The sequence below is a fragment of the Eublepharis macularius genome, chromosome 1, assembly GCF_028583425.1.
Source record: "Eublepharis macularius isolate TG4126 chromosome 1, MPM_Emac_v1.0, whole genome shotgun sequence".
Taxonomy (NCBI): Eukaryota; Metazoa; Chordata; class Lepidosauria; order Squamata; family Eublepharidae; genus Eublepharis; species Eublepharis macularius.
In genome coordinates this window covers 225,293,683-225,321,608 of record NC_072790.1, presented here as the reverse complement: position 1 = coordinate 225,321,608, position 27,926 = coordinate 225,293,683, and the positions used below count along the sequence as shown (strand labels likewise).

At 46.0% G+C, this 27,926-nt stretch overlaps 1 protein-coding gene across 2 annotated transcripts; it reads left to right on the top strand.

The window, feature by feature from the left end:
• On the top strand, window positions 1–27,926 carry DPP3 (dipeptidyl peptidase 3). Of its 2 annotated transcripts, none has more exons than XM_054997384.1 (18): window positions 1–48; window positions 7,009–7,287; window positions 8,983–9,072; window positions 9,284–9,421; window positions 9,565–9,639; window positions 10,096–10,186; window positions 11,522–11,652; window positions 12,612–12,742; window positions 13,017–13,075; window positions 14,517–14,711; window positions 15,588–15,700; window positions 17,684–17,776; window positions 20,092–20,154; window positions 21,013–21,137; window positions 21,896–22,016; window positions 23,162–23,341; window positions 25,433–25,595; window positions 27,533–27,926. In XM_054997384.1, exons 2-18 carry the CDS (start codon window positions 7,018–7,020, stop codon window positions 27,676–27,678), a joined length of 2,184 nt encoding a protein of 727 aa, XP_054853359.1. In that variant the 5' UTR covers window positions 1–48; window positions 7,009–7,017; the 3' UTR covers window positions 27,679–27,926. The 2 variants fall into 2 exon arrangements, with proteins under 2 accessions (XP_054853359.1, XP_054853368.1); XM_054997393.1 differs by lacking the exon at window positions 1–48 and adding an exon at window positions 3,386–3,420.

Below are 27,926 nucleotides of genomic sequence, written 5' to 3'. Positions count from 1 at the left end.
GGGGAGGAAAGGGGCGTGGCAGGAAATTGGAGCTAGCAAGAGAAGCAGGTGAGAACACGTGTGTGATTTATATGTAAGCTGTATATACATCTCTTTGGGAGGGGTCGCATGTCACTGGAGGAGCTCCTGCTTTGTATGCTGGCGAATAGCTTAGCAGATATTGCAGGTGGCGGCCTCTCCATTTTCTTTTTCGCCTGCAGCCGGTCTCTTCCCGCCCATATCCGGAACCCAGAGAGGGATTTGTTGTCCTGGGCCTCTGTGTCTTTGGAGGGGAAGCCTAGGGCGTGTGGCGGCTGTCTTTCACGCCGAACTGTTCTCTGGTGCAGAGTTAAAAGGGGGTGGTTTTCCATTGCCCCTAGAATTGCCGATCTCCAGGGGGGGCCTGGAGATCTGGAGTTCCTACTGATCTTCAGACTACAGAGATTGGTCCCCCCTGGAGGAAATGGCAGCGTCAGAGGGTGGGTTCTGTGGCCTTATACCCCGCTGGAGTCTCTCCCCTCTCCGATTCTCTGTAGACTCCACCCCAAGTCTCCAGGAATTTCCCAGTACAGAGTTGGCAGCCCTAATTGCTCCCATCTTAAAATGCCTTTAAAGTTGAGGGTGGGGGGAGTTGGTCAGCACCTCTAACGACTGAGTACCAGCTTCCATTTGCTCTCTTTAGGGTCAGAAACTGAAAATAACCAGCCACTCCTCTTTCTGCCCCCCCCCCGAGATTTTTAAAAGGGAAGTGTAGCAGCCTGCTCTTTTCCTTTTAGATTTAGACCACAGAGTCGCTGAGAAAAGCCTGGGGGGCTGTGCCTGACAGGTGAGGGGTGGTGCCTAGCATCGGACAGTGGGGGCAAAGGAGAGCATTGGTAGAAATAGTCTTGGCTGTGCTTGGCAGGACTTGAGGTTGTGTGTGGGTGGCCCAAAAGTTCTAGTTGGCCAGAAAATAGTTCTGTAGTTCTTCTAGGAGGCCCTGTATGTCCCAAAGTGAATAATTTGGATTTCCTTTTCTTTGCAAGGAACCATTAGTTAGGGTTTGCTTCTGTTCAGAGTCCCTTTTTTGAAGGATGTTAAAGATCCTGCATTTCCAAGTTGCTTTGTTCATAGCACATGTGTCTTAATTATACAAGTGGCTGCAAGCTGTTATATTTTAAGTTTATGATAAATTATATTATCTTGAAAAAAACAACAACAACCCATGATATCGTGGATATCTTCTCTTTTCCTTGAAGCAGCTTCATGGCTGGCTGCCAGGTCTCAGGGGATGCTGTCAGTTCTTGACTTGAGCACACCCCAATTCTCCACTGGAAAGAATTTAAATGAAGGATTTCTGAAGCCAGGATTGTAAGGGGTTATGGACACGCATGAGCTGATGGAGTGCTGAGGTGATAGAATGGACTGAACCACATCTGAGTGCGAGTGGGAAGGACTACTCATTTTGACCCCCTGTAACAGACTCTCTTGCCTGTGTCTGAACTAAGCTTCCACTACTCCAAAGGGAAGATTTATCTTTTCTTTTGGATAGTGTTCAGCAATTAGTTCAAGACCTGTCAAGCAAAATGGTTCTTTGAACCGTTTGCTTATCAGTATATTTATTTGTAAAAGGTTCTTTATTGCTTTGCCGCTTCTAAACAAAGTACTCATACACCTGTTAGAGTTTATTTCTTTTATTGAAAATATACTATTTTTTAATGAAGCAGGTAGTTAAAAATATATGATTATTAATATAAGTCCTACAAAAATAGAACACAGAAAGGCAATCAGAATTAAATTTGTTAACATTTCCTAACTAACTCTTAAGTTTAAAATAAAGTTCTTATGAAATGCATTAAGATTTTCATAGCCTACATTGCAAAGATAAGAATCTCACCTAATCTTCATGACATCTCTTCCAATCAGAACTCTAACTCATTATCTAGATTAGCATGTTTTATAGGTTATCATATGCAAATATCTAAGATCTTTTCATGTAGTAGCATAAGCAAACTATGACTGGTTTAATGCTTCTTTGAATATTCATAATTTCTGTTGTATAACCTTCTAATTAGCAAAAAATGATGTTATAGCTAACTTGCAAAACAAAGCCATAAATCTGTGAGAAATGACAGGAAGAGTTAAGATACTAGATCACTATTGGTCCAGTCTCTAATAAAGAAACATTAATCTAGATGGAGTCCACTGTTTTTAATTAGCTATCAAAAGATTAAAGCACACCTGTTTTAGTTACCTAACACTAAAAAAATGCACAGACAGTTCATGAAAAGTTTAAAGTTCACCTAGAATACAAGCCGTTACTATGTATTAGCTTAGTATTGATTAGTATAATGTGCTTTAATCTATATTATTACAACACCCCTACATTCCCTGTCAGTGGTTAACTAGCACTGCAAGGGAAAGGCTAGGCTGACAGCCTTTCTGACCCCTGATGAGCATGCTTTTCCTTGGTAGGAGTTTTTGCACAAGGCAGACAAAATCTCTTCTAGAGGCCATCCTTCTGGAAAAGAGAGAGAGGGAGAAAGTGTGTGCATGTGTCAATTCTTCACTCTGTAAAACCAGAGGATTTTAATCTGGATAGGAAATGTATGTGTTTCTCTCAGCCTTGCGAGAAGGTAGATGGAGGAGAGACTGTCTGATCAGCCATCAGCTCCCTAGCAGAGTTCTGAGAATGTTGCTGACTGCTTCCCTTCATCTGCAAGAGGCAGGGCCCTAGAGAGGGATGCAGAAGGCTGTGCCCAGATCTCTGCCTCGGTTGCCTGTAGAGTAATTCTGGACTGGCCCCAGGTGATCTTGTGAGTGCATCTTTGCAGGAGGCCTCAGGTTTGATCAATGTAGAGAATGCATGGGATTTTTGCGGGGGTGGGGGGTGGGGATTGGTTTGCCTCACAGATTTCAGCGCCATGTTACTTGCAGGCTAGACTATGGTCCTATTAAGTAGATTTACTTGGAAGTAAGTTGCATTGAATCCGAAGACAATGACAAGTCTTTTGAGGGATTGTGGGAAGTGGTTTAGCTGCTTTAGTTTCGAGTTCCTTACAGCCAATCCTAGTTGCACGAATTTGGAAGCAAACTTCCTTCTTTGTAAATATGCATAGGCGTGTGCTGTATCTTATTATCCCAAAGTCGCTGGATGAACAGGACTGTCAAATTTAAGAAGAACAATGTGCCTGAAGCAGTACTTCTGTGTACTTAGCAGGGAAGGGGTGTGATCCTGCACAATGAAAAGGAGAGCCAATCATTGACACAGGGGGAGGAGTGAGGGACAGGGCTTCTGTTTCCAGGCAACGTAGACATCAATCTCCTCAAAAGAGCGTATGAGATTGGCTAAACAAGTCACAGGGGTGTGCCAGTATGCTTCAAGCCATGAATGGGGGGGGGCAGGAAGTGGAAAGTAGCAAGAGAAGGACAGGAGAGTAGGAGAGTAGGACAGGAAGTCTGGTAAGAGAAGATGCCAAGGAGGGTGATCCCATTTGTGGAGGGGCTTTAAGTAGCACGTGTTTTGTGGGCCTGAGATGCCAGGTTTCGGTCCTGGGGTGGAAGGATTGTTTCTGTACTGGATCATCAGGCCAGGATCTGAAGGCCCATTTCTGGGAGTATGAAAAAGGGAGCTTGAGGCTTGTGGTTTTCTAACAGCAGTTCTCACCCTGCTGCCAAAATGCACATGGCTAACTGTCAGGGATGTTTGGCCACTGTATGAGAAGAAAAAATGAACAGCTGCCTTCTTTCAGAGAAAAGAGCAAGAGTCCAATAGCGCCTATAAGACTAACAACATTTGAGGTAGGGTGTGCATTTTTGTGAGTTGCAGCTCACTTCTTCAGATCTTCATGAAAGCTCATACCCTACCGCCAATTTTGTTAGTCTCATAGGTGCTACTGGACTTTTGCTCTTTTCTCCTGCTACAGACAAACGGCTGCCCATCTTGATCTAGCTTCTTTCAGAGAGCAACTTGTATTTTATTTTTATTGCAATTTTAAAGCTATAATAAAGCATGTGCTGGGGTGTGTGCTTATACTGTTGTGTGATGGGGTGGTTATGTGTCCATAGCAGTAGTAAAATATTCCCATTTGAGCGGTAGTGTGTGCATGCACAAACTGTGTGTCAAATTGATTCTTTGTTTTATACTCCAGCTGTAAGCGAACAAAGTGTTTCCAAGTTTCTGGATTTTCAGTCTATGGAGACTTCTGGTGAGCTGGCCAAGCAGCCGACCTGCAGCACCCTCTAATTTTGCAGGCCCTAATTCATCCTAAATCAATAAACAGAATTATTGCACTCTCTTTGGCAGGACTGATCTGCTGTGCTCATTCTAAGAGCCAAAGAGATGCCCTGGTTAGAGAGCTGGCCTAGGACTGGGAGACCAAACTTTCAATTTCCCACTCAATTGTGATATTTAGGAAGCCACCTTGTGCCAGTCACAAGGTTTCTTGTGAAAAAGAGGAAGAACTGCCATATAATAGACATTTCTCCCTTCAGATCCCCCTTTCTTTAATAACCCTTGAGTAGTTGGACTGAACAGACATTCTTCTCTGACAGATGCTCACTGCCACTTTTCTCCCTTCCCTTTGTCTCCATTATGGCAAAGTTTAGTTTGTAGGCTCCTTGGGGTTGGAGACTTGTCACCTTGTGGTCTGTAAAGTGCCATGCAGGTTGCTAGCATAGCCTTTGGGTGGCTTCCTCAGACTGGGTACTTGACTCTGGATTTGAATGTCTGCTTTTTCCACCCATCTGGGCCCTTGGGTGAGGTCAAACTTTTGCCTGCTGGTCACATTACTTCCCTGTGTTGGATCAACCCACACCCCATAGCTCATGGCTGTCTGTCTCCTATATTTTCATCCTGCTCTTTCACCAAGGAACTCAGGGCAGCCTGCTGTCCCTCCTTTTGTCTTGCAACCACCCTGTGAGGCTGAGAGTGTGACTGGTGCAGCGATGTGGAAATTTCTTTGATAGTACTCTGTTGCCAGTTATAAATTTCCCTTCTACCACTTACCCAAGGGAGCCCCATGGCACAGAGGGGTAAGATGCAGTAGTGCAGCCCAAGCTCTGCTCACGACCTGAGTTCGATCCTGGCGGAAGCCAGGTTCAAATACCCAGCTCAAGGTTGACTCAGCCTTCCATCCTTCCGAGGTCGGTAAAATGAGTACCCAGTTTCCTGGGGGTAAAGTGTAGATGACGGGGGAAGGCAATGGCAAACCACCCCGTAAAAGGTCTGCCAAGAAAATGTCGTGATGCGACATCCCCCCATGGGTCAGTAATGACTCGGTGCTTGCACAAGGGACTACCTTTACCTTTACCACTTACCCAAATATAATCCAAGACACCAACCACAGTGATACAGAGAAATATGAGTTTTATTGTTACACAAAACTCAGACACATGAGGTTCCCGGGGCCTGATGTGTTCTGAGCTACCTTATCCTTATGCCTACATATTTTAAGGCTAAATTGTTTATAGAACAAAATAAAATACTTAATACAAATAAGAATCCTTTCTGGGTCCTTGCAGTAAGGCCAGAATGTAAACAATCTGCAATATAAAGTGTCCAAGGCTGAATATGGAACCCTTATTCTAGATAAAAAATTGCGTATAGTTAGGTATTTACAAAGTTGTGTAGTGTCATACCGACCCACAGTATAGCAACAATCACAACAAGAGATATGGAATGTGCTGTTTAGGTGTTTTCCATAACTTTCACATGCCAGGCAAAGTTTCTTGCTTACAAAACTAAAATGGTAGGGGTCTTTATTAAAAATTCCCTAATACGCAGAGTCATCAAATGAGCTTAAATGGCAGAGTGGGAATTTGAACCTGGATCTCCCAATACTAGTCCTACACTCTAACCATAGATCCTGAGGAGTTAGCCGTGTTAGTCTGTAGTAGCAAAATCAAAAAGAGTCCAGTAGCACCTTTAAGACTAACCAATTTTATTATGATCAGGCATCTGATGAAGAGAACTTGATTCTCGAAAGCTTATGCTATAATAAAATTGGTTAGTCTTAAAGGTGCTACTGGACTCTTTTTGATTTTACACTCTAACCATGACTCCATTCCTGATTTCATGGCTGCTCTGATGAGTGAGATTGTATCCTTTTGACCGAGCTCAGAATCTATTATGAATATCAAGGCTGAGATCTGGAATATGCAAGGTATTAAGAGTAACCCTTTGCTTCTCTAACCCCTTCCTGCAAACTCCTAGGAGCAGGGATCTTTCTCTTTTTTCTGGCTTCTGTTGCTTTGTAAAGCACCACATACGACACTATTATTAATAATAACAAAATGAAGAAATTCTTGGTGTTATTGCCTCTATGATGTCATTTTGAAAAAAGTTTCAGTTCGGTAGCCGTGTTGGTCTGCAGTCGAAGAGCAAGATCCGGGTCTGATAGCTCCTTAAAGACTAACTAGATTTCTAAGTTATGAGCTTTCAAGAGCCAAAGCTCCCTTGACTCTCGAAAGCTCATACCTTAGAAATCTAGTTGGTCATTAAGGTGCCATTGGACCTGGATCTTGATTCTGAACAAGAAAAAGCAAGGCACAAAATACCCACTAAGTATTGGGGACATAGTTTAAAAAAGTGCAGTCTATTTATTTACTTCATTTGTGCCCCAGCTCTCTTCCTAACAGGAACCCAAAACAACTTACATTGTTTTCCCCTCCTTCATTTTATCCTCACAGCAACCCTGTGAGGTGGGTTAGTTTGAGAGAGAGTGACTGGCCCATGGTAACGAAGTGAGCTTCCGTGGCTGAGTGGGGGTTTGAACCAGGGTCTCCCAGATTATACTCCAGCACTCCAACCCCTACACCACGCTGACTGTCTCTTTAAGGATGTTATAGAGTGCTTTTCTCATCACCATTGGCAATTGCAGCCTGCTCCTTCATTCTTGGGGAATAATGTGCAGGGTTTTAAAGACAGGCTCAAGTCCCAGCACTCCCTTTTCTTTGTTATTTTCTGAACAACATGAAGTACTAACCTCTAACACAGTTATACAGCTCTGCAGGACGCTTAATTATGCATCCGTGGCCTTCTCTCTCCAGGTTGACATCATGGTGGACTCCCAGTATATTTTGCCCAATGATATTGGCATTGCAAACTTGGACTGTGCCGAAGCCTTCCGGCTGCTGTCTCCAGAAGAACAGCTCTACGCCCACTACCTCTCACGAGCCTGTTGGTACGGAGGCCTAGTGGTATTGCTGCAGACTTCCCCAGAGGCACCTGCAATCTATGCCCTCATCTCTCGGCTCTTCCGGGCCCAGGAACCTGCTCAGTTAGGGGAGCTGGCCCGCTCCCTTGGTCTCTCCGATGAGGAGTATCAGGTACCTGAAACTCTGTCTTGTTCTAGGTTCCCCGTGTTCTGGTATGCCTGAGTCTTATTCTGCTTGTGTCTGCACGGACAGTTTTGCCTCTTTTCCTTCTCTTCATCCAATCCCTGCATTTTCACACTTAAATCTTCCACCTACTGGATATTTGCAGTGCCTTCCTCACTGGCCTTACTACCTGGGCAGCTTCCTTCTATAACCATAATAGCTCTTCTTAATCATACCAAGGGTCCATCTACTTCTGCTTCCTCTTGCTACAGCAGCCAGCTAGATGCCCGTAAGCAGTCAATTGCCCATGTTGCTTGCCTGCCAGCAGCCGCTATTCAGAGTTTTAAGAGAATTTTCCCCTAGGCTAGCCATCATGGCTGTTTATAGACCTCTCCTTTAAAATTTGTCTAGCCCTCTTCTAAAACCTTCTAAGCAACTGGTCCTCAGTACTTCTTGTGGCAGTGAGTTCCACAAGTTGAGTGAATGTTGTCTTTCCTAAATCTGTTGCTCATCAGCTTCACTGTGCTTACCTCCCCAATGTTCTAGCATTATGGGAGAGGGAGATATTTCTCTTTATCTCTTTTCTCCACACCTTGCATGATTTTATAATCCGTCGTGTCCCCCCTTAATTGTCTCTTTTTTATCTAAAAAGTCCTGCAGTCTTTATTTTTCCTTACAATGGAGGAGATCCAGTCCTTTGTTTCTGTGCCTTTTCCAGCTCTGTACAATGCCCTTTTTTGAGATCAGAACTGTATACCGCAGTTCTACCTTTCAGAGTCATGCAAAGACAGTATGACACTGGCTGTCTTTATTTTTAGTCTGTCTTAATGACCTCTAGTGAGAAACTTGACACTTTCATCACAGCTGCACACCATTTTGATGATGTCATGGATCTTTCTCCCACACCAGAGGTTCTGTGTGGAGGAACACTGTGTGGGTTCGTCATGAAGAGAGACAAGGGGAGGAAATCAATTATTTTTCCTCTTGGAGCTCACGGAAAGGAAGGAGGGGCAGTTTCATCCCCTTCCTCGCTACATCTCTGCAACCCTCATGGCTATTTCTCCACATGGGTCCTACAGCCCTAGGAGTGACCTTTCTGGGAGTCCAAAGAAGCTGCAGGACCAGAGAGGAATGCAGGAAGAAACCTCTGCATTCTGTGCATGGGGATGGTTGATTACAGGACATTGTTTGGCCTATTTTACTTTGTGAACCTTTCAATGTGCAATTTTGGTAGAAGAGTGGAGTGGCATATCTGACCTGGGAGGGGGGGGGTGTTCATGGCAAGAAACGAACAGAAGTGGTTTGCCATTGCCTGCCTCTGGTTTTCATTGGAGGTCTCCCATCCAATTACTAACCAAGGCTAACCCTGCTTAGCTTCTGAGATCTGACAAGATCAGGCTCACTTGGGCTATCCCAGGGCAGAAGGGTGGAGAAAATATCAAAGTAAATGGACTTTTCGGTAGGTTTTTGAAAACTGCCTCACCGAGGGCAGCTTTCAGTAAAAAAAAAAAAAAAGTAGGCAACCAGTCATAGTGTATCTGATCTTTAGACTTTCCTAGTCTAGAACTCTGTGCGCAAGTGTGTGGTGGGACGTAATACTATCTTGTTTCACTTGATTGTGAGAAGGGTAGGGACGCTGCAGAACACATGAATTACAGTTATATTTGTGTGCACATTAACTGTAACTATTTTTTGTTGTTGCAGGCATTCTTGGTTTATGCTGCTGGCATTTATGCCAATATGGGTAACTACAAATCTTTTGGGGACACCAAATTTGTGCCTAACCTTCCCAAGGTGAGCATGACATGAAGGGTGTCGAGTATTGGCAATAGGAAAGGGTACTAGCCTGTGGAGATGGAAAGAGCAATTTTATCTGTTGTTCTCTGACCAATGGGAATGCTCCCGTCTCCTTATTGGCTGAGTTTTCAGCAGAAGGAGTGGCATCTGATGGTTTGGGGCTTCATGGTTTGTGTGCTGATACATCCTTGTGCCCTTCTGACCCTAGGATAAGCTGAAAAAGTTGGTGTGGGAGAGCCAAGCCTTCAAGGAGCACCCGAAAGAAATGGAAGCGCTATGGGGCAGATGCGGAGAGCTCATGTTCTCCTTAAAACCCACACAAAAGCACTTGGGACTAAGTGGTCAGGTATTTCCCCCTAGCCACCTGTTTACTGGGAGCCTAGTTCTAGGAGGTGGTGGTGGTTCTGGAACAAGGATCAGCAGCAGCTATGGGATTTGGAAGCAGGCATGGGGGTAGGTTGTTATTCTGTGACCTCTTTTTTTCTGTAGGGCATCTCCACATACTTCTCAGCAAATTGCTCCATGGAAGATGCAAAGCTGGCCCAGGAATTCCTAGACTCACAGGTACTACAAAGAATTTGTGGTCTGTACCGTAGCGATGGCATAATAGATGGGGTGGGAAGCTCTGGGCATTGAGAGTGGGTGGGTTGGGCACTTTATGGGGTTCAGGGAGAACACTGGAAGATCTCCCTAGGTGCTTTGAGGATGGAGGTGGGGCTTAATCTGGAAAGGAAAGGCACTGGAGCAGAAAGACTTCGAGTATAGCTTTCTGTACTGGTTAGATGTGTGAATGGGACTGGTTGAGGTGACCCGCTGAGCTGGAAAGGCCTTCTGTCCATGTCCTGGAGCACTCTTCTGTGTTGCATTGTTTTCTGGGGCTGAACCCTGACTTGTATGAGTGGATTTAGGATGGCAGGAGGGGAACAGGTGACATGCCGCTGTATGTTGCTTAGTTAAAAGTGAAACCGTCAGGAAGTAACAACAGGATTTCCCCAACACTTTGCTTGGCTCTTTCTCCAGAACATCAGTGCTTACAACACAAGGCTTTTCAAAACAAAAGCAGGCAGCAAATCATGCTACGAGGTACGGCTGGCCTCGGTTATTTCAGATGGTAAGAGCCTTTTTTGAGTTGCTTGGTCTGTTCCCTGTCCCCCCTCCCCCCCCCCCCGCCCTTATGGCAGGTACCAGGAATAAGGTGGCAGGTTCTTAACGTGTTAGAATGGATTATACTGATCCAGGCTGGAGGTAGAGACTCAGGTTGCTTCCATGTGGCACCAATTTTCCATGATGTTTTCATTGCTGCCGTGGGTGCAAACGAGTTGGTGGTGGCAACAGAATGTCCCCTTTGCCTGAGGTTTTCCTCTCACATGACTCTGCGGCAGCCCCACCTTTGCTCTTTGAGCGGAGAAGATGATGTTATCATGGCTGCTGTGGGGAGTCACCTCTCTTACACATTCTTTTTCTTTACCCTGCATGTGAATTACAAAACTTAAACAATGATAAAGTTCCCTCAATTACACAGTGGAAACAAAAAATACGGGATGTCATGGTAATGGATAAGATATCTGAACAGCTAATATTGAATGACAACTTCAACTTCCAACCTTGTTTCTTGGGGAAATGGTTCCCTTTTTTTGATCATGTAACTAGTTATGCATCATCATATATTTCTTTACCAAAAAAAAAATACTCAGATTTTGTACTTTACTAATAATGTATAACTCAGCTCTCTACTTTTCCAATACTTTAATGGATATTGCAATTTTTATCGCTGGTTATTGTATTGTTAATAAGTTGTTCAAATTGTTGTTTGTATAAATATTTGGAAAATTAAATAAAAAGTATTTTAAAAAAACACAGAACTTAAACAATGCAATAAAAACCAATGGAGAAATATCTCCCAAGGTTCGGATGGAGGGGAGCTGAGGTTGAAAGTGTTGCTTGCCACCTAGTGGGCTCATTGCAGGCAGGACTTGAACCCGTAGCCACCAGAGTCATAAATAGTCTCTGAGCGAATCAAGCCCAAACTAGCCAATACATGTAACACATGATCGCCTTGTGGGGACTCCTAAAATGCCACATGAGGCTGATTCAGATCAGGACCAGAGTGGGCCTGAGTCCCTCCCCCCGCCCCTGCATTGTTTTCCCAACGTGAGATGGCTGCAGATCAGGAAGAATGGTGCCGGGGGAGGCTGAAGCCCCTCCTTCCCTGTTTCAAGGCCCTAGTCCCAATTGGGTCCCTACAGCGCTTCAGAAGTGAGTTCCTGTAGGGAGTTCATAGCTGTCATAGAACTGCAGGACCACGTGTGGTGTCTCAGGGTCGAACTGCAGTTCAGAAGAGATCTCTCCCTGTCTACAAACAGAACAGGTTTATAAGCTTTGGCTACCCTTAGACTACCTGTTTACATACTTGCGTGGTGTTTTTTGTCTCCCCCTCTCCTCCCAGATTCTCATCTTGATGATGAAATGAGAGCAAAACTGAAGTGCTTTGAGTTTGGCGGCTGCGATTTCACAGTGACTCGAGGCGATTATGCCTCCCTTCTGGAAAAAGTTGTGGAGAACTTGCAGAAAGCCTTGGTGAGACTTGGAGGGGGGGCACTGCCCCTGTTTGTCTGTGTCTCCCTCCTTGAGCAGAGGAACTCAAATGAAGTTTTTGGTGGGATGTTGAGTTTCATCGTCCACCTCTGACTCTGTGAATCTGACAGGATTTTTTAAAAAAATCCCACCCTGACTTCCTGTTTAAATGTATATACACTGAACAGATTTTCATGACCTACTTTGCATAATTCATTCAAGTATTGCTAGCCTTGGGGAGGAACAGGAAGTCCTCCCACTGATTCAACAGCTTCTCTGGCTTCTGGGGGAAAAATACTAATTGCTTGGTACACTGTGAGATCCACAAACAAAGCAGAACTCACAGAAAATAACCTTCCCACCTACCCTTCCCACTGCCTGTCACTGAGCCCTGTCCTCCTAAACCAAAATCTTGTTGCGGGGTGGAAGTCAGGGTACCCTATTAGCAGCATACGTTGCAAAATGGGGGTCTGCAGTGGAAATGGAGAATCAGAATGGACTGCTTAATACAAGCTGTAACCTTAGCATAGCTGCCACTGAAAATGGCAGGCATGTGTGTGAGTTTTCTCTTCCTCTCTTTGTAACATTCAATAAAAACTTCATCTGGACACAGGCATTGTGCTTCCTTGCCCCCTCCCCATCCCCCAAGACTGTGATATAGATCAGGAGCTGGGAAGCGCCATACATCATCATCTGGATAATCTCTAGGCAGAGGGAAAGCACCTGGATGCCATTTTCAGTGGTAGCAACAGAATGGCTTGTTCAGCTCTCAGGTTTTGCAGGCATGACCCACACACCTTTGAGCTCATCTTTGTAGCCAGGAGGACTTGAATGTTAAACGGATGCTGTTATCTTTGAGAAGCTCTCCTTTCCACTTGATAACACAGTAGCAGAAGTTGAAACGATGAAGCAAAACTTAGGAGCGAATTACCTGACTCCAAACGTCTTGTCTTTTCCACCAGCCACATGCAGCCAACACCACGCAGGCTGAGATGCTGACCCACTACATCACCAGTTTCAAACAGGGCTCAATTACAGCTCATAAGGAAGGCTCCCGCTGCTGGATCCAGGACAAGGGGCCCATCGTGGAGAGGTGGGCTTCAGGTCATACTGATGTTTGCAGTGCAAATTCACAGGCCTGTTTACTATTTCTGGGGTGTTGCTCCAAGTTAAAAATTGGGGGGTTTGTGTGACCGCATGGTGGTTTGTGCAGCTCAAGGGACTATGTGACCAAGGGCAATGGAAGAGAGAAAGAGTTGATTTATACAGAGAATTAGATTTCACTTCTGAGTGCTTATGAAAGGGAGCATTGTGTGCCCCGAGGTTAGCCAAGCTGAAGTATTCTTCATTTCTGTTCACATTCACAGCTACATTGGATTTATTGAAAGCTACCGAGATCCATATGGCTCAAGAGGCGAGTTTGAAGGTACCACTCTGCTTTTAATAACAACAACATTCAATTTATATACCGCCCCTCAGGACAACTTAATGCCCGCTCAGAGCAGTTTACAAAGTGTGTTGTTACTATCCTCACAAAAATCGCCCTCTGAGGTGGGTGGGGCTGAGAGAGCCCTGAAGAGCTGTGACTGACCCAAGGTCACCCAGTTGGCTTCAAGCGGAGGAGTGGGGAATCAAACCCGGTTCTCCAGATTAGAGTCCCGCCTCTCTTAATCACTACACCAAACTGGCTTTTGCAATGAAGTGTTTGGGGCTGGGCTGTCAAACCTCCCTGAGGTAGAAAAACTGGCCTGGCTTAACGAGAAGTGCGGGGGACCATCTTGTATGTATATTACTAGCATCCTGTTAGTATTTAGTACATTCAGCAAGGTAGAAAAGCCCTCATACTCAGGTCAACAACTAGTTTTTACTGGAGGACTGCTTTGAGGAAGATCTTGTGGGCCAGTGATCATCATCCCCTGGATGCTGAAAGGGGAACTGCCTGGCAGTCTCACTGTGACAGCCACTGCTCCCCTGGTTTGGTGAGCCGGCTGGGGCAGATAAGTGGGAGTGGATTTGGCCCTGAACTTCCTCTTAGTTCTCCACTTGTACACTCCTTTTGAAGTTGAAGTGGCCCGTTCTTTTATTTGCCTGCAAAGTATCTTGAGGGCATTTCTGCAACAGATTGGAGGCATGGAGGGGTGCTTCGGTGCCTTGTTTTTAAAAGTACAGGGCTTTGTATAGTTTAGTTTAGTTTATTCGGTGTTTAACCCGCCCTCCCCACAAGTGGGCTCAGGACAAGGTACAACAGTCATAAAATACAATAAAATACATAGTCTTGTATTGACTATAAAATCAAATTTTGTGTGAATCAAGCACATTGGCTTGTATTTGCCTTTATTGCAAACTGATCCTATCTTAGGTAGTGCAGGGGTAAGATTCCTGCAGAGCTCTCCACTTGCAAGCCTGTCTTGATGGCTAGAAACCTGCTTTTAGAAACACAAGTAAATGGCTGACTTTCCATTGATTGTGGAATTCTTCATTTAGTATTAGATTCTATGCTTGGGCAGTGCAGTCAAGGGATGTGTAGAGCCCTGCTTATATTTTGAAATGAGTACAGTGATGAGTTTGGATAGAGGAGACCCAGTTGGATGGGGGAGAGCCAGTTTTAAATCTTTGCAGTGAGCCTTCCCGGGTAACTTAGGATGCATGCATCACTACTCACCGGCTTGTAGGGAGATGAAATGGAAGTATTTTCTATTGCAAGGTTGAAATCCTGTGCATGTTTATCTAGGTGTAAGTCCTTAAAATTTTGGCACTTGCTTGCAAGCTAACATTTGTTGGAGTGCGCTGTAAGACAATGAGATGAGTAGTGAGATGAAGGAAATGGGCCTGTGTTGCCCGGTCACTGGCATGTTTTCTTTCCCCAGGATTTGTGGCTGTTGTGAACAAAGCCATGAGTGCCAAATTTGCTCGGCTGGTGGCAGCAGCAGAGCGTCTGCTGGAGGAACTGCCCTGGCCTCGTGCTTTTGAGAAAGACGCTTTCCTGAAGCCTGACTTCACTTCGCTGGATGTCCTGACCTTCGCTGGTAGCGGGATTCCTGCCGGCATCAACATCCCAAACTGTAAGGCCCCGGTCAGCAACTCTCTCTTGCTGCAGGATGGTTGTTCAAGGTTCCCTCCCTGAACTATCTGCTCTCTGGTCGCCTTGGCTCATCTTAGGCCTTCTTTCCCTCTGAGCTAATGATTATAGGTACAGTAGAAAAGAGCAAGAGTCCAGTAGCTCCTACAAGACTAACAATATTTGTGGTAGGGTATGAGCTTTAATGAGCCACAGCTCACTTCTCAACCTGAACTCATGAAAGCTCACACCCTACCACAAATTTTGTTAGTCTTATAGGTGCTACCAGACTCTTGGTCTTTTCTACTTCTACAGACAAACACGGCTAACCATCTTGATTGCAGGCACAGATGGCACTGTCCTTGCCTGTTTGGGTTTACTGGTAACAGAATGGCTGACCTGAGCCCTGGCACCTCTCATTTTCAGTTGCTTTTAAATTTTATGTGGTTCTTCGCCAGAGGAAAGTCCCCAGCTAGGATAGGGCCAAAATAAGTGCTTTGAAAGGAGGGCAGCATCCTGGACTGACAACCCATTTGGAAGGGACCTTTGGGTGTTCTGAATCCTGCAGCTGTTGCAGAATTATCTGTTTGTACGTGGAAAGGGGAGTGATGAGTTTCTGCCTCCTCTTGTCCTGTGGTGCCCCAGGCAGCCTAGTCATCAGGCCTTGTCCACTACTCTCGACATTACATTGCAGCAAGTCCCAGGTTTGATTCCCCGGCTTCTCCATTTAAAAGGTTGTGAGTTGCAGGTGTTGGGGGAAAGGCCTTTCTCTGGCTGAAATCCTGGAGAGCAGCTGCCATTCAGAGCAGACGATCCTGAGCCGCGGGTAGACCAGCTCTTTAGCTTTGTACAAGGCAGCTTCATACATTTGTGTTTTCAGATGACGATATCCGCCAGAAAGATGGTTTCAAGAATGTCTCCTTGGGGAACGTGCTGTCAGTGGCTTATTCGACGCAAAAGGAGAAGCTGACTTTCCTTGCAGAGGAGGACAAGGTGTGTGAGCTGGTGGGAGCTTGTTGAGGCAGGCTTGTGCATTGTCCTCCAAAACAGATCATCTTATTTAACAGCTGCAGGGATGTAGCCCCCTCCCCTTTGCCTAGGAATAAGGATGCTCTGGGGTTCTGCTATATCTGCAGCAGCCCCGTTGCATAGAATTATGGTCCCTTCCCTGAGCTCACGAGGCCACATAGTTGCAGGGAGGATGGCTGCTTGCTAGCCTGGAAACCTGCAGCGTCTGTCTGAGTGTGTCTGAATTGCAGACTGAGGCTTGCACAGCAAATTCTGGCCCACCTACTGGATGTGAGTGCCATACTGGTTTGGGCATTAAACCTAGTTTATCTCCTTTTTGCCTCCCCAAAAGGTCCACACCCATCCTCTATAGGAGTGTCTTTTGTGCCTGCAAGGGGCGGTACTACTCAGCCACACGGGTTTGTGAATAAAGGAGTTGCAGCAAACCACAACTAACCGGGGCATTTTTACCCTGTTTTCTTCCCAGTGGGGACCCAAAGCAGCTTACAGAAACCTGCAGTGCAGTTTAAACAGACAAATATTGTTTAACTGAAAACAACACAGAACATCTCAAGAAAGAGGTGCTGTGTTCTCAAGCTGGCCAAAGCAGATGGTGGCTTGGTCTCAGGTGACTGTGACATGGATGGTTAGCCAATGGGCTTCCTTCCTGTACTTGGCAAACCTCATGGACCTTCCAGGGCATCTGGTCAGCCACAATGGGAAATAGACTGGACTTGATGGAGCATTGTTCCGATGCAGCGGGGTTGCTCTTGGGGCAGTTCCCATTGGTGGAATGGAATGCACATCATGTGCTTTCCCAGCTGACTTTTTGCAGGGCATGTGCCCAGCAGAGGGCCCACCACCATTGCCAGCACTGTCCCTGGACTTACCTAGGAGTCACAGGATGCTCACTTGGGAACCCACAGTGCCAGCAACGGGGATGCCCACCCGACAGTGGCAATAAGGAGACATGCTGCAACAGCAGTAATGCAACAATCATTGCCCGCAGTTTAGCCCGGCCAGGGCAATGAGGGGGAAAGAGGCTGCAGATGCAGCCAAGATAGGAAATTGCTAGTTCTTCAAGACTTCAGGGGGATTGACTGAGCACGTGCAGCCTGTTGCATTAGCCTCCTAAGGGGCTTAGAAGAAGGCCAGAGAGAAGGGGGCTCAGCTTTCTCCAGGCTGTGCCGAGAGGCTGAATGGAAAGAAGCCAGTTGCTGCAAACTCTCCCTTTCCCAGTTCTGAGGATCTGCAAGCTCAAGTAGGATAAAAATGTGTGATGAATAAGGGAGCTGCCAATGACAGGGGCAGAGATGCTCCTGAACCTCGCAGCATGTAAAAGATTCCTGGTTCGTAAGGCTTTCTATTAATGTTTACTGTTTGACAATAGAATTATGAAACTTCTGCTCTGCAGACCTTTTTTTTTTCTTTCACCAATACAATGATTCGGCTTTGGATGGGGGCAAAATTTGGCATTTTTATCTGTTGTGTGTGAAGGAAGTCATTTATACCACTGAAACAAATTTTACAACAGTTACAGGCCTTTTTAAATTTTAAAAAAAGGATTTCAGCTTTCCACCGTTAGAAAAGAGCAAGAGTCCAGGATCACCTATAAGACTAACAAAATTTGTGGTAGGGCATGAACTTTCATGTGCCACAGCTCACTTCTTCAGATATCAGAGCTGTGACTCACGACAGCTCATACCCTGCCACAAATGTTGTTAGTCTTATAGATGTTACTGGACTCTTGCTTTTTTCTACTGCTACAGACAGACTGCTACAGACACGGCTACCCATCTTGATCTCTCAACTTTCCACCAGAAAGTGTAGGAAGCTGTATCACAGTTGCTGAGCAAGCTCTGCTGTAGGTAGTAGAATCTTGGGGAAGACTGGACCACTGAGCCGAGCCTCCTTGTCATGGAAGAAGGTGCTTCTGCCCTCAGTGTGATCGGTGGCGTTCTATTGCAGGACCTCTACATCAAGTGGAAGGGGCCCTCCTTTGAGGTGCAGGTTGGACTTCACGAACTCCTGGGCCACGGCAGCGGGAAGCTTTTTGTCCAGGTGGGCATTTTGCTTGAGAGAGAGAGAGAGAGCATGGCACACTGCAGGCCTCTGGTACAGCAATGCACATTTCACACGAATGTTTCCGTTTTCACATCTTTGCGCATCATTGTCATTTGGTGGAATGCAGGAAAAAGATCTTTTGAGGTGGAATATGGGAATTGCAACCTACTTAAAGATGTAATTTGAAGGTCTTTCAAAAAATTCAAAACGGCACCTTTCTTCCAAGGAGTTCACCGCAGCTTACTTGCCTCCCCCCTCATTTTATCTTTCTAGCAGCCCAGTAAATTAAATTAGGCTGACAGATTGCATGGTCACGTGGTGAGTTTATTTACTTTATTAAAACATTTATACTCCGCTTTTCCATGTGGTTCAATGCAGCTTACAATAACAGTTTTTTTTAAAAAATCCAATTAAAACCAAAATAAAATAGCAACCCCCTGGTCTGACCCTGAACAGGGATTTACAGCCAGCAAATGGTTCCTGTCCAGCACTGTAGCCACCACCCCATACTGCTATCACATATCTGATAATGGCACATGACCCTACCAGGCACGTTTTTTAAAAAAAGCACTACGTGGGGCTGCTCAGGGCTACGGCATATCTTTTGCAAATGCAGGAACCACTTTCCAGGTTTGTAGAAAACCACAATTTTTTTAAAAAGGGGGATTAATCCCCCCCCCAAAAAAAGTAAGGGGGGATTTGATTTTTGTGTGGCATTTTGGGTTGCTACATGATAATTTTTGTAATAGTACTCTGCTGCCAGTTCATAAGTCCCCTATTACCAGTTACCCATATATATCTTTCAAGTCACCAAACACAGTGATTACAGAAGAAAAATGGGTTTATTGTTTATTTAATAACCCCATGACACATCCTTCATTTCGGAGAGACGTGTAAAGACCAGTTCCATTGGAGGGCTTTAAATACCCTTCATGCTGTTTGTTTACAGGATAACTGCTAATTGTTTACAGAATAAAAGATCAGAAGGTTAGTGTCAACACCCTGTCAAAATGACGCATACACCCGTCAGGATGGCACTTTTCCCAAGAATACATGACATGTGACAAGCCTGAGTGACAAATGAATTACACAGACATTTGAGAAGCTGGAGCCGTACAGCTGATACTCTCTAGAGGAAAGAATGTAATCAAAGTTGAAGTTTTACTTACCTGATTAGAATAACCAAAACAAAAAAAAGTTTATACTTTGCTCAGCAACCTGTCTCATCCACTGGAGACCTGTGTGACCTGCAGGATATCTCAGAGAAAGAATTTTAACACTTGGAGCAAGGCTTTCTTACTTGTTTACATATTTTGTGTGCTATTAGCTTTGAATGTGTGCTCAGAACAAGATTTTATAAAATGGGGTCTAAAAATTCTTTAACACTACAGCAACCTTTGCTCTCCATGTTTTGTCTCTCTAACCAGGAGGTTAGGGTAGGGTGGAGTTGGAGAGGCAAGAAGGGAAAGGATGCGGGGGCTGTGAATGTAGATTAACATGTGCAGTCAAACTGGTTCAACTTTGGCATCTTCCAACTGGGCTGCCCATGTATCTTTCATCGGAAAGACCTGGAAAATCAGTTTCAGCCAGGATGGACTTTTGGAGGCTAGGAGGCCACTGGTCTAATTCCATTTGAAAAGCTGCCAGTCTTCCTCTTCTCTTTAATCTGAGAGTTGCCTAAATCTGGGTGCTGCTTGCAAGTCTTTAGCCTTGATAGTCAGGGGAAAGAACCACCTCCACCCCCATGCACTAGTCAAACTAGCAAGGATTTTCTGAATGACTCTAGTGTAGTTTAGTTGGCCAACTTGCCTCTGGGTAGTTCTGGACTGCAGGTAGAGCTCACATGACTGGATGCTCCTCCATGCAAAAACAAAAAAAGAAGAATCCATGTACAAAGAACACTAATAAGTCAGGGAGAAGGCTATGCTCAAGTCCTTCTCCCTGACACACTAGTTTTCTGTGGTCAGAGATCCCTTTTCAGCACGGTGTCACGCGTGGACAGGCTGAACTGAACAGCTCAGGCACATGGATGCTGCTTCCACTGAGAAGATAGCCTCTGCTCTAAGCTAGATTTTGCGTGCCATGGCACCTTAGAGACCAACAAGATTTTCATAGTGTAAGCTTTCACAAGGGAGCTCTGACTCATAAAAGCTTACACTCTGAAAATCTTGTTGGTCTCTAAGGTGCCACTGGAAAATCTTTTTGGTCTCTGAGGTGCCGCTGGACTCCATTCCTGCTGTTCTACTGCAGACCAACATGGCTGCCCACCTACATTTTTGCTCTAAACTAAACAGTGTCCCTTTTCCTGGCAGGATGACTCAGGTGCGTTCAACTTCGACCGGGATGCAGTGATCAATCCAGAGACAGGGGAACTGGTGAGGATTTGCAAGGGTGAGGTGGGAGGTTGGAAAGGGGAATTAGAAACCTGGTGGGCTTCTGGGAGACTTTATGCTGTGATTCCATCCCTTTTTTCTCCTTCTCGCACAGGCGCTCCCATAATACTAACAGAGCTAATATGCTTGCACGTGTACTAATATTCTTCTGTGCACTGGCATGGAATGTGGACTTTGGGATGGAACCCTGACTTGGGCATCTCAAAAATTGTAGGTTGTTTTCCTTAAGAATGTATGGCTGCACAGATATCTGGTTAAATTCCAAATGCTACAGGAGTGCTAAATCAGGATTCCTGTAATCGGGAGGTGGCAGAGTTGTGCCCCCCATTTTGCAGAGCAGTTTAGACCCTGTGCCACGGGGCTCTGTGGCGCAGAGTGGTAAACCGCAGTACTTTAGCCCAAGCTCTGCTCACAACTTGAGTTCAATCCTGGCGGAAGCTGAGTTCAAATAGCCGGCTCAAGGTTGACTCAGCCTTACCTCCTTCCAAGGTCGGTAAAACGAGTACCCAGTTTCCTGGGGGTAAAGTGTAGATGACGGTGGAAGGCAAACCACCCCGTAAAAATTCTGCCAAGAAAACATCGTAATGCAATGTCCTCCCATGGGTCAGTAATGACTTGGTGCTTGTACCTTTATAGATTATGCAAATCCTTATAAACAATCTGGAGGTAGAAAGTACTTCTGTTCCTCCTCTTCCCTTCATTTTTTAAAACACAGTGTATTTTTATCGTATTTGAAATATTTCCCCCTGTTTAGTTAAGAGTTTGGGATTGCTGGACCCACTTTACCTAACTCTGGCATGTAAGGAGATCTAGCCTCTGAGTGTTTTAATGTTCACACAGGTTCGGAGTTGGTACCGGGGTGGCGAGACTTGGGATAGCAAATTTTCAAGTGTGGCGTCAACTTATGAGGAGTGTCGGGCTGAATGCGTGGGGCTGTACCTCTGCTTGAACAAGGAGGTGCTGCGGTGAGTGCCTGAGACGCCAGTGGCACGAAGGGTGCAGGGCTGCATTTAGACTGGGGCCGAGGGAAGTATCATTAAAGGGCAAGATGGTAGAAGTGGGAGCTTCTTATTTTAACTATTTCTTTCTAGCCTGCTCTTCCACCAAAGAACTCAGGGCAGCATACATAGCACCTCCTCCCAACTTAATTTCACAACAACCCTATGAGGTGGGTCACGCCCAAAGAGCAGGCCAAGGTCAGCCACTGAGTTTCCTGGCCAAGTGGGGGTTTGAAGCCAGGGGTCACCAGCCTGAGTCTGACACTCTTAACTGCTAGACCATTAGGACTATTGGAGGTAAAGTGGGGTGATGCTGTCACTGAGCCTTGGCCCTTTAAAATAAGCCCTTTAGGAAATATTTAGGTAAGTTTTTTCAAAATGCTGCATTTCCTTTAGCCTCCTTATGGGCTACTGGGCACTGGGAGTGTCCGCTGGGACAGGAAGGCATCGTTGCTACAAAGTCTTCTTGAGCACCTGTGCGTTCCAGTAGCTAGAGACCTGCCTCTGGAAGAGCTGCACTCTAGTCTTACCTTGCACAGCCAAGTCACTCTTCAGCCTGAGTTTTTCTCATCTGCAAAATGGGCATAATAGCTGCCCTTACCCTTACAAGCTAGGCTCTCAAGATGGAGTTAGGGGAGCACTTTGCTTCCATGTTAGAAGTGACTGCTGTTCTGCTCCTCTGACCCCTTTTTTCTTCTGTAATCTTTCCTCCCATTTTTCAACAGGATTTTTGACCTCAGAGGTGAAGATGCCGTGGATGTGATGTATATTAACTGGCTGAACATGGTGCGTGCTGGGCTGCTGGCACTCGAGTTCTACACCCCGGAATCAGGAACGTGGCGCCAGGTAGGATAGGGCGCTCTTACAGCCTAGTTCCTGGTTGTGAGAACTCATTTCTTCCTCACCACTGTGTATGTTGCGGGGAGGGGCTGTTGCATTCTAACCCACAAGGGGAGTTGGAGGAACCTTCTCTACCCCTTCCTCCCCACCAGAGACAAAATGCTAAGTGGTTTGTGTGGTGCAGTGGCTAGTGCTGGACCAGGATCTGGGAGATACAGGTTCAGTTCCCCACGCTGCCATGGAAGCTTGCTGGGTAACCTTGAGCCTGTCAGAGACGCTCAGCCTAACCTACCCCACAGGGTTGTTGTGATGATAAAATGGAAGCTGCTTTGAGTTCCCATGGAGTGGGGAATGGGATACAAATATCAATCCATGAACTGGTTCTGGATGGCACTAGAGACTCCGCTTCTCTTTTTAATAGAATGGATACACTTTTCAGTTTGTGCAGCTCAATGATGTGGCAAAGATCTCTTGTATGATTAATGGTGTGAGCGTCACCCCCACCCCCACCCCCCACTAGTGTCTCAGACTCTTGCCCTTCCTTCGAGGCTCTGCAGTAAACATATGGCTCCACCGACTGAGGTGAGAAGGCTGGTCACACCTGATGGGGCCCTTCCAGCATGGGCATGGAATTCCAGGGACTCCCTCCCTAGGGGGGTCTGCTTGGCCCCTTCTAGAAGGGCTTTCAGACAGCAGCTGGGAAACAGGACTATCCAGGCAAACATTTGACCAGTCTTATTTATTAAGCAGGAACTGCTCTAGGGTGTCTATTACATTATGGTTTTTGGGCTTCGGAAAATGACTGACTACTGTCAGTGGCAATGTGGTCTGATCACACAAAGCCAATTGTATATTCTTATGGGTGGGACTGGGGCCCGGGAATCCTAAATCCTCTGGGTTTCCTCTTATGGAGGGCGTAGTTCAGTAAAAGAGCAATAGCTTTAGACGCAGAAGGCCCCGAGTTCAATCCCCAGCATCTCCAGTTAGAAAGATCAGATAGTAGGTGGTGGGGAAGACCTCTGCTTAAGATCCTGGAGAGCCGCTTTCAGCCCGAGTAGGTGATACTGATCTTGCTAGACGAACGGTCTGACTCAGAATAAGGCAGCATCATGTGTTTGCTTCCTCCCTGCATTCCTTCTTCCTGAGCCCAGGCTCACATGCAAGCTCGCTTCGTCATCCTGAGGGTTCTCCTGGAGGCTGGTAAAGGGCTGGTGTCACTCCATCGCATCACAGGAACGGACGGCAAGCCGGATGCAATCATCTCCCTGGATCGCAGCAAGATCACCAGGGTGGGGAAGCCTGCTCTTAAGCGTTTCCTCTGCAAGCTACAGGTAGGCGGTAGTGAGATAGGAGAGGGTACCTCCAGTGCTGTGTAGAGGAGGCCCGAGTCTGCCTGTCTCAGAGCTGTGGGTTCTGGCACGAAGCAGGAAGCTGGGAGGGAGAATAACTTTGGAAGTGGGGCTTCCATGGGCTTCTGTGACAGCAGCTTGGTCAAAGGCTTTACTAGCTTCTTTCTAGGCTCACCCACACTCACTATAGCGATCCAGAAATGAAACAGGCTGCTCCTCTTGCATAAGATGGTTTGTTCAGAGGACATTTTCCACCATCACCACCACCCTCCGCCCACAGCCAGCCAAGACAAGTGGCTGTCTCCACACCTGATCTAGGCAAGGCTGTTGAACTGCTTAAACCATACAGTGGAACCAAAAAACAGTTGGGATTCATTCTGAGTCAAGTCTCTATCCCAGATGCTTATTTTCAGCTCTGGGAGGCTGGGCATGAAGAAGAGGGAATACTAGCAGTCTCTCTGAGCATGTGACAAGTGCATTTCTTTCACTTCTAAGCATCTCAGGCCTAGTTGAACACATCTGGGATTAGGGGGCAGGATTGTCTAATAAGCATTAACCCCATCTCTTCCTTCTTCTGTACAAATTAATCAACAGACAGGCCCTTGGTAATCTGTTTTGAACGTTCACATTATCAAAGCCCCACTGTATAGGAGTCTTAAAAGCATTGAAGGATGTAGTGAGAATGTATCATTTATACATAAAAGCTACGACTCATTCTGAAGGAGAAAAGGTCATCGCTTGGGACAAAAGGAGTAGGAATCTTGTTATTTATTCCTTTAGGTCCGCTTTTCAAACAGTTATCTCAAATCAAGTCACATAAATTAAGAGGGGTAGGCCCAACCTTGAAGCTTACTAAACTGACCTTGCTAGATCATGAGAAGTGATGGGATCACTCTACTCTGCTCTGGTTAGGCCTCGCCTAGAGTATTTTGTTCAGTTTTGGGCACCACACTTTAAGAAGGATATAGACAAGCTGGAATGTACCCAGAGGAGGGCAACAAAGATAGTGAGGGGTCTGGAGACCAAGTCCTATGAGGAAAGGTTGAAGGAGCTCAGTATGTTTAGCCTGGAGAGGAGACAACTGAGAGGTGATATGATAAACATCTTCAAGTACTTGAAGGGCTGTCATATAGAGGATGGTGAGGAGTTGTTTTCCACAGCCGCAGAAGGTCAGACCAGAACCAACGGCTTGAAATTAAATCAAAAGAGTTTTCAGCTAAACATTAGGAAGAACTTCCTGACAGAGCGGTCCCTGACCTCCCATCTCCTTGAGAGGTGGTGGGCTTTCCTTCTTTGGAGGTTTTTAAGCAGAGGGTAGATGTCCATCTGACAGCAATGCTGATTCTGTGCATCTGGGCAGATCATGAGGGGGAGGGCAGAATGGGTAATATCAGTGCTTAGATCTTGCCTTGTTACATGCCCAGGGTAATGCCAATCGCCACCTTGGGATCAGATAGCAATTTTCCACAGGCCAGTTTGGCTAGGGATCCTGGAGGTGTTTTGCCATCTTCTAGGCATGGAGCAGGGGCCACTGGGGAACTTGGGGGGTAGTTGTGAAGTTCCTGCATTGTGCTGGGAATTGGACTGGATGACCCTAGAGGTCCCTTACACAGCCCTATGGTTCTGTGATTCTAAACAGACAAGACACGCATAGGATGAAGTGGGATTGATAGCGTTGGAATAAGTGAGAATTCATATCTGATTAATCCTTGCTTCTGGACAAAGATGGCACGGTTATCTTGTGACCCTCGGTTGCCTGACCCCTGACAGTCATATTTCCCCTCCCTTTTGTAGTCCTTGGGGTGGGTGTTGTTTGCTTCTCACCACAGTAACACACCAGGGGGGAAAAAAAGACCTGAAAAATAAACAAATGTGCTCACTCTTGGCTGGACCAATTAATTAACGAAGCTTCAGTTGATTAAATGTTGCAACTCCAGAATCCACCGGTGTGTTTAGATACAGACCAGAAGAACAGGGTTAAATGAGGAACAGGTGGGAGAAGTTGATCATGGGGGTGGGCTTCAGGAGACGGTGCGGCAGTCCTGTTCTGCCATTGCTTTGTTCATCTTGAAGGTGCTGAAGTCCACGGCAGACGTGGTAGGTGGGCGTGCACTGTACGAGGCGTACTCTGCAGTGACGGACGATGAGCCAGAACGTTTCCTAACCCTGCGCCAGACCGTGCTCCTGCGCAAAGAGGCTCGCAAGCTGTTCGTACAAGCAAATACCCGCCTGGAAGGTAAGGGCTCCAGGGACTCTGTGTCATACCTATCTGCTTTGGAATGGATTAATTGGTTTTGGTATCCATGCCTGGCTAGCAACTAGACAAGGCCATATTCTGACCTGTACAAGGGCTGGAGAGCCAGGCGCTTAAGGGAATGGCCAAAGCCTCCATTGATCTTTATGCTGATGAGAAAGGGGTTCAGCCCTCTGATTGCACCTCAGCTCAACAATATATCATAAGGGGCACCTCTGGCATCATTTGACCCGTAGTGTGTGTGAGGGGCGGGGCAGATTGGGCTACATATTGTGCAATACTAAAGGTGTCCGTGGCACTCACAAGAGCTCATAACCCTTTTTCCTGCTATTGTATCCCAAGAATTTCTTGGTAAACTGGATCTGGATGGGTGTCTAGTTGCTCCAGCTTTACTACTGGGATGAAAACCATCCTAAGATATACACAGAAGTCAGTAGCTGCCTCCATGCTTACAGAGCAGCTTGGCTCTTCTGTATTATGGTAGGGGAGAGATCTGAAAGGGGAATACTCCCACTTTCCAATTTCTAATTGCCTCATTCCCTGGGAGGGTCCGTGGCCAATTCTGTAGTCAGGGGCCCAAAGGATGAAGGCATTAATCTAGAATGAGAGAGACAGAATGGGTTAGACACTCTCATACTTCAGATCAGAAACAGTTTTTACATAACTCAGAAAAGAAGGCACACGGTAGGTATCCCATTTTGATAAATGTCTCCTTTGCCCTTTCATTGAATAGCCTTTAAGGACAGCTCAAAAACTCCATGAAACTAACCCCAACAATTTGTTTTTATTTATTTCATTTATAGTCTTGAGTTTCTCACTGAGACTCGAGGTGGATTACCCAGTTAAAAACAATGCAATAAGAAAAGTCTATCAATGCAACAAACAATAGAATAAAATCAGAGAATGCACCAGAAATGGTATAATACCTACACTAAAGCAGGATCGTGACATTGAAGAACAATGTGACAAAAACGATATGCATGTATACATGAAGAAACGCTATGAAAACAATTGCAGAAAAATCCTCGTCAACCACTGCTGATGAATCAGTCAGTATTCTTTAATAAAGAGAAACAAAAACACTACCTCCCCACCCCCCTGTAATTGAAGCCTTGTGCAGGTGGCCTATCTGTGTGCTGAAAGACTCTTCAGGCTAGAAAAGCAGGTCATGAGCATGCAGGCCCTGCCTCTGTGCTGTCCATGCGGTGCAAATGTGCAGGCGCCTCTGTGCATACGCTCCTTCCCCATGATCGAGACTGCTTTGCAAATGTCAGAGATCATGGGGAAGAGCCGTACGTGTGAACACTTTTGCGCATTTGCATCATGCAGATGACTCAGCAATAGTGCAGTGGCAAGACATGTGCTCACTTGCCCCATGTGCTCAATCAACATGTAGATGGGTTACGAGTGCAGTCAAATAAATGCAAATAACAGCGTTGACTTGCCACAGCTGATGGAATAAATAAAGCAGACTGTATCACATGCAGTATGGATGATCTTTACCCGACGACAATCATTTTTGAGAAAGTAATGCATTCCTTCTGATGCATGGACTCCAAGGAGCAGAGCTTCTGCTGACTCCAGACCAGATTCCTCTTTCTCCCCCCCCTTCCAAATGTTTAGGACATTTGGCTGTGAAATTGCCACATGGTTATCATCTGATTTTTTAAAGAAGTCCCTGGTTGAGGACATGCAGCAGGGCCAGTCTGGAACTCTTCTGCTGACGCACTTTTTTGGATCAACAAGTATATGCTGCAGGCAACTACCCCTTTGAAAAGGGAGTGTCAACTGTTCAGATACATAATCCTCTGTTGTAAGGCTGTGCCATTTCTCTTAACAGCCTTCTGAACTGTCCATGACAGTGCCTTTTCCAACATAGCTGTGCTGGCCTTCTAGCAATTCTCTCCTTCTCTTTGCAGGTGAGAATGTAGTATTGGTGCAATATGACAGCAACGCTGCAGGATTGATCAGGTCCTTCCGTGACCGCTTCCCTGAAGATGCTGAATTCCTGGAGCAACAGCTTTTGGAGTTGGCGCAGGCTGATGCTCACTTCTGGGCAAGCTGAGGCCCTGAGCAATATAGGCCCTGGCCGCCTTACCCTCAACAAGCTCCTCCCCCTCGGCCTGCCAACCAGTCGTGTCCCAAGTTTCTCTCCCTCTCTGTCCTCTTCTGTCAAACATGCGGTACGATGCTAACAAATGGCCTGTTCCTTCTTAGCACAAGATACCAAGCATCCACTTAACAGGAATGCCAGGGACGGCCTCTGCCGTTGAGTTGCACTTGTAATTCAATAAAGCTTGCTTTTTTAAAGTG

Bases quoted from the DNA above. Each gene is read 5' to 3' on its own strand.
- DPP3 (XM_054997384.1), top strand. From the start codon at position 7,018: ATGGTGGACTCCCAGTATATTTTGCCCAATGATATTGGCATTGCAAAC. The intron at 12,743-13,016 runs GTGGGCTTCAGG...TCACATTCACAG, and splicing joins AAGGGGCCCATCGTGGAGAG to CTACATTGGATTTATTGAAA. The intron at 13,076-14,516 runs GTACCACTCTGC...TTCTTTCCCCAG, and splicing joins CTCAAGAGGCGAGTTTGAAG to GATTTGTGGCTGTTGTGAAC.